General features: G+C 44.3%; 1 protein-coding gene across 1 annotated transcript; it reads right to left on the reverse strand.

Moving 5' to 3' along the window:
- Positions 1-374: 374 nt before the first annotated feature.
- Positions 375-2205, reverse strand: P168DRAFT_261222 (DUF3176 domain-containing protein; the record flags this gene model as incomplete). Its single annotated transcript, XM_024834694.1, has 2 exons — positions 375-1529; positions 1593-2205. The coding sequence occupies 2 exons, from the start codon at positions 2203-2205 to the stop codon at positions 448-450; spliced, it is 1695 nt and encodes a 564-aa protein (XP_024688432.1). The 3' UTR covers positions 375-447.
- Between the last annotated feature and the right edge of the window lie 7630 nt (positions 2206-9835).

Raw genomic sequence — 9835 nt, forward strand, 5'->3', positions numbered from 1 at the left:
ATAACCTGTGGCATAAATATACTAATTGAAATATATATATATATAATAGTATCTTATATGGATAAGGGATTATCTTATATGGCCCAAAAGGAACACACTTGATACGTTTATATCAATCATAATACAAATGAATCAATTCTAATCTTCTCTATAGCACTGTGACACAGTGTCAGATGAAATTTCTTGATCTGGAAATTTAGTAAATCATGATCAGGAGTCGGACTGAAAAATTGCAACCGGATTCGCCCCGTGTTGAAGCCTAATCAAAGGTATTCGAAAGAGAATTCATTAGAAGTGTTTAATTTGAAAGATATATAGGCGTAGCTAGGTCATCATCAATAAGCCAACCCTAACAATACGGGTGTACTGATCGAGATGCAGTGCGGTACTACGCCTACTAGTACAAAAACCTTTGACATAAAATTGTACATTACCTCAAAGTCGACATTATTGCAGCTGAGCCTGAGCCTTTTCAGCATCGGCCTCAATCTCGTTCGTATCCTTGCCCGTAGTCTTCAGAAGCCCAATCTGCTCCTCATACTGACAAGCGAGTACAGCAAGCACCGACGACTTCCACAGGGGGACACGGCGACTCTGGCGATTGCTGAAAACACTCAAGATAGCGAACAAGATCGCGAGCCCCTCAACAACAATAGGAACAACAAAATACTCCCAGCGGATTGAAACGAACGGCTCACGGTGAACAACCTCTCCAGGTGCTGTCTGTTTATTCGGACCATACCGCAGATGGTCTGTCATGGCCATCGCCATTCTGTCGAACCGGTCGTTAATGTCCACATCGCCATATAGAGCAGCACTGACACCTATGTTCTCATTGATAAAGTTCCCTGCAATCCATTCACTAGCCATTGACGTGGACTCGAAGAAAACTTCGACCGCGCTAAGAGTGGTATAGCTAATTTCCAGCGTAGGAATATGGATGTTACCACTTTCGGACTTCCTGGTGCTTATGTTATCGAAGTAGTTTTCTCTTGATTCGTTTGAGAAACTCCATGGATTCTGAACACCAAAATCAACCTCCCGCTTTGCAATGAAAAAATCACTGCCATTGGCCTTGGCATCCGAGTATGCATAGGCTGTGATGTAAAGCGAGCAATCTGTGATATTGACGTCGTGCACTCGAAAATTCTTGTCCGCGGTTGATCTATAGATTGCGAATCGCGTAATTTCGGGAAAAGTGTCCGGTAGTTCAGAGTTTGTGCGGGTGCTCAGCAGTGACGATGCATTCATGTAGTAAGTTGTGGCTGAATCTGTAGCTACAGCACGAGTTCTCACGTGCAGTCCACCTGGTGTTGTCATGTTGCATTGCCTCGGGGAAACGTCTTCACCACATGTGGCTGACTGCAGTGTTTCCTGAGTGACATCCCTGCATTTGGCCTTGAACCCAAGTGATACGTATGATTCTTTCCAACGACATGCTCCAGGGCAGATGAAAGGCTCTGTGACATTGATGCCATAGAGGCCTTGGAAGATGGCGGACACCATACCAGGATCCTGCCGGACACTCTCTAGTCAAAAGCATGTTAGCTGCACTTGTTGTTTTCATTGTGTGGGACATTGATGGTACTTACCAATACCGGCATTAAACAGGTCAAAATCAGTATCCCGGACGTAACTGTGTGTATATCCAAAGCTTGCGGCTTTTGCGGTAGATATGACGTCTCGCTGCTCAATTGAAACTACCTGTTGTGTGAATGGCTCGAAGGCAAGCCGCAGGACTGTGATGAAGGCGCCGATAGTAGCAAGATTCCACTTGACAGTGGTAAGCAACTGAATAGCCCCCCAAGGGCCACGACTTGCTTCGTCATATACTTCAAAGTCAGTCAGCTTACGAGGCCTGTCCTTGAAGTGAAGCCATTTAGACTGTCCAATAAAAGCGCTAACCCCGTGCATCAACACTGCAGTGCATGAAGTTGTCAAGATAGCAATTGTCGTGTTCAGAGAAACCTGGCCGCGCCAGGCTGAGAGAGGCTTGTCGTCCATGTACCAGAAGATAATAGCAATGCCGATAAGGAGGCCCAGGGCCAGAATAGAACTGATTGATTCCCAAAGCCATTCACTGGGCCAATACAGTGGATGGCGTTTATACTCGGTGGTGGCTCCGCTCGATGGCTGTGAACCTATCTCCGAAACTAGAGCAGGCGCATATGCTTGAGTTTTGGTGTTATTGTCAATTCCCATCATGGTGATACCCTGTGGCCACGGATGGGTGTTTTCTATTACTCTTCTGGTGATATAGTCAAGATAAAGATGGGACAATATGATGAACAGCGGAAAGTTGCCTGATGTGTGGCTAGCTTTATTTATATTTAGCTTCTGGCTTTAACATGCTCGTTTTGACTTGGCCACAATATCCGTTTGCCAGTTCTGCCAGTGAGCCATACTAGGATATGATTCCTTCGCAGTGGTCTGCCCTCAAGATTCACCGGTCACCAACTGCGAGTTTGCCCCTACCCGAGCCTTGCATTCTCGAGGCTCCCCGGGCAGTGCCTCAGTGCCCTCTAATTGGATAAACGCACGGGCGATACCAGTACCCCTAAAGCGTACACCCTAGTTGCTTCCAACGTAATGAAGATTAGACCCCGGTCGCCCCTACCACCTCGTGGTGGTGTGCGTCTTTGTTCGCATTTCCAAGTGGAAGCTGCATCCGAACGCTACGAAATCCGATGTAGTCATATCCCTAACGGGGGTAGACGTAGTTTATTGTGGTTCTCATTGGTCGTTGAAAAAGCCCACGCCCTGGACGGTGAAGTAAAAGGTGGTGGGAAATGACAATGTGCAGATACTTAGGTTGTCAGAAAACTGATCTTGATAGGGAAGATTACACTACACTTCAGCCTCAATTTCTCCATCCCTGAAGACTCATCAGACACTCTACTGCACGACTTACCACCTCCTATCTCTTGAACAAAACAATGCGTTTAACCAGCAAGCAGCCTAATATACATTCCTTGAACAACGCACTATCAAATCAAACCACGCCACTATCACGACTGCCCATTCTTATCGATTGATTAGGCCGAGGAAAGTATGATGATTGTGAGTCTCGAATCGTGTTTGCGGTTGAACACTAGGCTAGCAGGAGCTTCCCTGTTAGATCTTGTAATCCCTCACCCGCTCGCGATACCAGAGGCCATAGCACAGCCTTTCCTCTCTGCGGCTTAGCTTGGCATTTCTGGGTCAGCCTATCAACTATAATATCAGTGCTTCTCAAAAGAGCCACACAGCCTTATAGCCTAGGTGATGCATCCACCACCCAAGACCTACTGATACTTTTGCTTCACGACTCTCTCCCCCTGCATCTTTGGTGTCGCCTATACCAACCAATACAACCAGTCATTGAGATCCAAGATCATTCTAATTTCTACTAGGTCAGGCATTCTTCACCCTACTAGATAGACCCAAGCTTAATTTTACGGATAGGCAAAGCGGGGCAAATTCCTTGTAGTAGATGATAGATAGTACCTGTGCTTTCTTTTACCCCAGGCGACCGTGCCCCAGATTTGGTTGACATCCACATATCTACTACAGGTGTAAGGATCACATAATAAAGTCTCCCACTCAGGTTTGAAGATGTATTCCCGATGCTTAGGTCTCAAACATGAAAGTATATCCTATTGGGCGGCTTGTGATTAGTTATACGCAGTCACGCGTTGAAGTTGTTGTCGGATTGCTCGTATGTGTTGGAGGAAGCCTTGATGGCGGGAGGATTACGTAGCTAAAGAAACGATGAAAACTGTCATATAATGACAAGTTGGTTGAATTAGTTGTTCTATCTAAGCTGCCAAAGCCTCTGCAGAGGGAAAATAATAGTTATAGGTTATGTGTAAACAGAGACAAGCTAATTATATTAATACACCCCCTGGCTTGTCACCTCTAAGACTTTTAGAGTCATATAAACTACTAATATTAATAATTTCTTAGTATTTTTCTTATATATCTAGTTATTATATAAAATAGTTAAACTTCCCCTTTTCTAGAGACTTTGTGAGTCTATTAGTAATATTATTCTTACTAGAAATATATTCTAAATAAAGCTTTTTATTATAAATAATCTCTCTTATCTAATAAGCTATTATATTTATATATTTAGCCCTAGAGTAGAACTATTAATTCTTAGCCAGGCTTAATACTATTTTTAAGTTAGTAAATATAATTATAAGCTAAATATTACTAAATCTAATACTTTCTAAAAGATATATAATCTAGAGTACTTTTTAGCTAGCTACTAAGATTATATAATACTTAGTTTTAGTTATAAAAAAAGACATAATTATTTATTATTTTAAGAATCATGAGATTAACTTATTAGCTTATATAAAGATATATCTTATAGTAGATTATTAGGTATTCAAGTAGCTAGTATAATTAGTATTAATATACCTGAAAATAACTTTAAGTACTTTTACTAGTTTAACTAATTCTTTAGTTATTAAGTATATTATTTCTTTATTAATTATATTCTATAAGAACTATAATATATATATTATATATTTTATATATATTTTAGTTAGCTTTAATATATATCTTATTATCTTGCTTATAAGAAAGAATATATTAAATTATTTTATTATATTATTATATATCTTCTAGATATCATGCAGGTGCCCTATTATTTATATATTATTTATATATATTATAAGAAACACTTCTTGGCTAATAAACAGGTATTTATTTATTTCTATAATTTATAAGCTAATTATTTTGAGTTCTAAGTAAAGTTTTAAATATTATACTCTAGCTAATTACTTAAGACTATAAATAAGTAAATATAGCTTATAAACATGATTGTCAAGACCCTAGGATCCCTTCTCGCTTCTGCCGTCCTAGCGTTGGTGACTTGGGTTATTCGGGGTGAAGAGCGCCCTGCGGTCTTCCTATCAGTTATCGACGAGGGGTTCTGTACTAACCCGAGGCCTCACACAGTGGCCGTGCTACTGTATCGATCGACGAGTGACCCGATGGTCCAAAGGTGACTAATAAGCGATAAGAGAAGTAAGGTGTGTCAGGTACGAAAACCTGATCACTTAGGTTGAGTGTGGGCGAGTAGAAGCTAGACTTGAAATGTATACTCAGACTTGAGAGTGTTATTGAACGCGACTAACTAAACTGTAGATACAGGCGAATGAGTGTTCTTATATATCCTTCCTTGGCTACTCCCGTGGTGACTCCTTTGTGGTCACTTCCGGAGTCGCTCCAATTATGTGTTTCCCTTGGTGCCTACTCCTCCGGCTACTCCCTGGGGGTAGGCGTGGAGTAGGTGATCGCATCACGTAGCTACTCCTCTATCTCACGTTAGGAGTAGGTGATCGTATCACGTGACTCGTAGTCATCTTTGTGCAAGGGTTCCGATCCTTATGTCAATCGATTGGCGTCGGGCTTCTGCCTGGCTGTGCCGCCTTTCGTGGGGTATTAACCTCGTTGGGTTTCCGTAACATCACTCCCCCCTCTTCTAGCGTTTCGTCCTCGAAACTCATAAAGGTGCGTTTCCCCCTTGATCGTAGTTTCCGAAATCCATCGATCCTTTTCTTGTGCTGATGTCGTCATGCCAGTAGATAACGATACCCGAAAGCGTAACCGCCTTCGTCAATACAACTCTATTCTTGCCACTGGCTCCGTTATCGATATTCCTTGCGAATCCTGTTCTTCTCGTGGTGTTGACTGTGTCATGGACTCGAAGAGCAAGAACTGTGCCGAATGTACGCGTCGTGGACGGAAGTGTGTGAAGCAGTTGCATAGTGAACGAGAGTGGGAATCCCTCGAGAGGGATAGGAAGCGTCTGGCCGATGATTTGGTTAAAGCCGAAAAGCAATGGCTCGAATATTCTCAAAAAATGTCGCAAGTTATGTCCAAGATCCTCCGTTTGAGGAAGCAAGAACAATTTCTAAAAGATCGTGGTGGCCGGATGCTTGGCCATGACTCCTTTGTTATGGAGCAGCTTGATGATGAGGATCCTCTAAGTGCTGAGGATCTCCAAGAGCTGGATCGTCTGGCCGATGCCCAAGACGGTGCTCAACTTGCCGCGGTATCGGACATCCCTAGTTTTTCTCAGGCGATGAACGATCCTTCTTTCTGGGCGAGTGTCGATTTGTTTGCTGGTGGTATTGCCGAACCAGCTGGTGGCAGCCCGTCAAATTCTCGATAGGCTCCCATGTGTTTTCCGAGGTATCGTAACCTTTCCATTTGACCAAGTAAAGTGGTTTTCCGCTGACTCGTTTGTCTCTTAGGATTTTCTCGACTTCGTACTCTTGTTCGATGCTTTCGTCGATTTCCACATTTGTCGCGATTTGGCTTTCTTTCGGCGCTGGTTCCAATAATGAGACATGAAAGACTGGGTGTATGCGGCGCATTGATTCTGGTAGCTTTAGCCGATAATTGACTGTTCCCAATTTCTTTTCGATGATGAATGGTCCCAATTTTTGGTGGTCAAGTTTCTGACTTGGTCGTTTGGTTTTAATATTTCTGCGGAGCAGGAATACCTTTTCCCCCTCTTTTAGGTCAGGCCCTTCCTTGTGGTGTTTGTCGTAGTAAATCGCTGCCTTCATATTCATGAAGTCGATGTCTCTTGCCAATTGCTGGTGCAGTGTTTTGAGCGCCTTTGTTACTCCTTCCGCTTGTTCCGATACGGTTTCCTTGTTCCTGGGTTCGCCGTACATCTTTGGGTGGTAACCATGATTTGCATAGAATGGTGTCTCCTGCGTGGTTGCGTGTGCTGCGTTGTTGTACGCGAATTGTGCCATTGGTAGGTATTGTTCCCAATCGTTTTGTTCGTAGTTGATGTAATGTCGAAGGTACTGCTCAATGGTCTGGTTGGTTCTTTCTGTTTGACCGTTTGCTTGTGGGTGATATGCTGTTGTCAAGCGGTGATCAATCCCCATGATGTCTGTCAACGATTTCCAAAATTTTGACGTAAAGAGCTTATCTCTGTCCGACGTGATCTTCTGCGGCATCCCATGATTGGCGATGATGTGGTGCAGTAGCACGTAAGCCATGTCTTGTGCCGTCATTGTGCTCTTCGTTGGTACGAGCTGGATGTATTTTGTCAATCTGTCCGTGATGACAGTGATCATATCCCATCCTCGGGATTCTGGTAGTGGTCCAACAAAGTCCACCGTTATCCATTCCCATGGTCGTTTTGGTGCGTCCGGTGACTGCATCTTCCCATAGGGTTGGTGCCTCGCAGGCTTGTCCCGTATACAGGTATCACAATTTCGAATGTAACCCTGTACGGTTTTTCGCATGTTAGGCCAATAATAGTTCCGAGTGATTTGTTCACATGTTTTCTCGGTTCCGAAGTGTCCTTGAAGTGGTTCGTCGTGGTGCATTCTGATGATCTCTTGTCTCATACAGTAAGGTATGTAGATGAGTCCATGCATGTAGACTAATCCGTCTTCGTCTGTGACCAATTTGTCGCTGTCTGCTGAGTTGTTCAGCATCTCTTGAATGGTTTTGTCTTGTTTTGTTTCGTGGATCAACTTGTCCAATAGATCGTCCTTGATCTCCATGGTTCCTGCCAGTTGTTGATGGTTGTATGTCAATGATCCATCTTTATGTTGCTTGAGGATCGCAGGTTCGATGATTTTGTTCTTTAGCTCATAGTCCGGTCGTCGACTCAGCGCGTCGGCTTGGCCGTTCTCACTGCCTTTGCAATGTTGGATTCTGAAATCATACTGCGATAGTGTTTCTGACCATCTTGCCTGTCTCCGCGTCAACTCTTTGGTTGTCGTAAAGAAGGTAAGGTTCTTGTGGTCCGTTCTGACGATGACTTGTTGCTTTGCTCCTTCGAGGTAGACTCTCCATGTTTTGAATGCGGTGACGATTGCCAATAGTTCCTTGTCGTGGATGTCGTAGTTTAGTTCCGCTTGGATCAATTTCCTTGAATGGAACGCGACTGGTTTTGGCTTGCCGTCGTCTCCTGGTTGAGTCATTCTCATCCCGATAGCGTAGTCTGAAGCGTCTGTCTCAATCGTTGTTTCTTTCTCTGGGTCGTGTTGCATCAAGACTGGTGCAATGGTGAGTTGGTGTTTGATGTCTTCAAATGCTTTCTGACAGTCGTCTGTCCAGTTGAAGTCCTCTGTTTTCTTCATCAGGTTGAAGAGTGGTCCTAGCTTGTGCACGTAGTGATAGACAAATCTTCTGTAGTAGTTTACTAATCCCATGAATTGTTGTAGTTCTTTGAGATTTCTTGGTCGTGGCCAGTCCCTGACTGCCTGAACTTTGTTTTTGTCGGTATGGATTCCCTCCGTGGATATCCAATGTCCTAGAAAGTCTGTTTCTGTGACGTGGAACTCGCACTTCTTCAATTTGCATCGTAGTTTGGCGATTCGTAGCTTCCGTAGCACTTGTTTGACGTGTATCTTGTGTTCTTCGAGATTCTTCGAGAAGATAAGGATGTCGTCGAGGTATGCGATGACGAACGTATCCAGTAGTTCTCCTAGTACTTCATTGATGAATCTCTGAAATGATGCTGGTGCGTTGGTGAGACCGAATGGCATGACCAAATATTCATAGTGGCCATATTTTGATCTGAATGCCGTTTTCCATTCGTCTCCTTTAGCGATGCGTAGCCTATTGTATGCGTCGGTGATGTCGAGTTTCGTGAAGATCTTAGCTCCTTTGAGTTTGTCTTGTATTTCCGTGATTAATGGTAACGCGTGTCTGTCTTTGATCGTGACTTGGTTGAGTGGTCTGTAGTCCACACATAGTCGTAGGCTTCCATCTTTCTTTGGTACAAACAGGACGCCGTGTCCTGCCGGTGATTTTGATGGTCGAATTGTTCCTTTCGCTAGTTGTTCCTCAATGTACGCTCGTAGCGTTTGTGATTCCCTTTCTGACATTGGGTAGATTTTCCTGCATGCCACTTGCTTTCCTTCTTCGATTGGAATAGTGTGGTCGTGTGGCCCATGCTCTGGTAGTTCGGGGTTTTCGGGTTGCTCGAATAGTTCCCTGAATCTTCCGTAATCCTGCGGTACGACAATCTGTTCTGTTGCCGCTAATACTTGCACTTCGATGTTGCTGGTGTTGAGTCCCTCACCCGTAGGTCTCTCGGTGACTTCTCCCAGTGTCGTGATTTCACAATAGTTTGTCGCTGTGTCCGGTGCCCACCCCGGTAGTGTTATTAACCAATCTCGGTGACTTGGCTTTGTCGCTGCCAACACTCGTGTCGCATGGTCGTCGTTAGGTTCACCTCTAAACCTCTTAGCCGATACTCGGGCTCCTTGCTCCTGAGTATGCCGTTGGGACTCAGACACCCCTGTCGTCTGTCCTTGTTTTGGGCAATTGCAATTCGTAAACTGAAGACTGCCTGTCTTCCAGTTGATTTCTGGGTTGTGATCCCTGAGCCATGGGATCCCCAATACTATATCGTACCGTCCTAACCGTGTCACGTCGAAGTTTATTCGTTCGAAATGACCGAATACAACCATAGGAGTCGGTCCCGATTCGACTGTAAGGTGGTTTCCTAAGTTTTCACCGTTCAGTCCTGCGATAGGTTCTGGGTTGGCTTTTCTGATGCCTTCGATGCCCAGTTTCTGTTGGAATTGAGGGTCCATGAAGTTGCCCGTTGCTCCGGAGTCAAGCATCACTTTGGCTGCCTGTCCGTGCACTCGTGCAATAAACTTGATATGGGTTCCCCATCCTGTTGCTGCGATCTGTTTTTTGTTTCGCCAATTTGGTGCTCGCTCGTATGGCGGTAGTTGTGGTAGGTAAGTGCTGATGAACTTGTCGTCGTAGTGCGTCCTGCACTTGTCATCGTAGCACTGCATCCATGCCATGTATTTGTGGTGTGGGTGATGCGGGTAACTCCTACAAGAAC

The sequence above is a fragment of the Aspergillus campestris genome, assembly GCF_002847485.1.
Source record: "Aspergillus campestris IBT 28561 chromosome Unknown P168scaffold_21, whole genome shotgun sequence".
Lineage (NCBI taxonomy): Eukaryota > Fungi > Ascomycota > Eurotiomycetes > Eurotiales > Aspergillaceae > Aspergillus > Aspergillus campestris.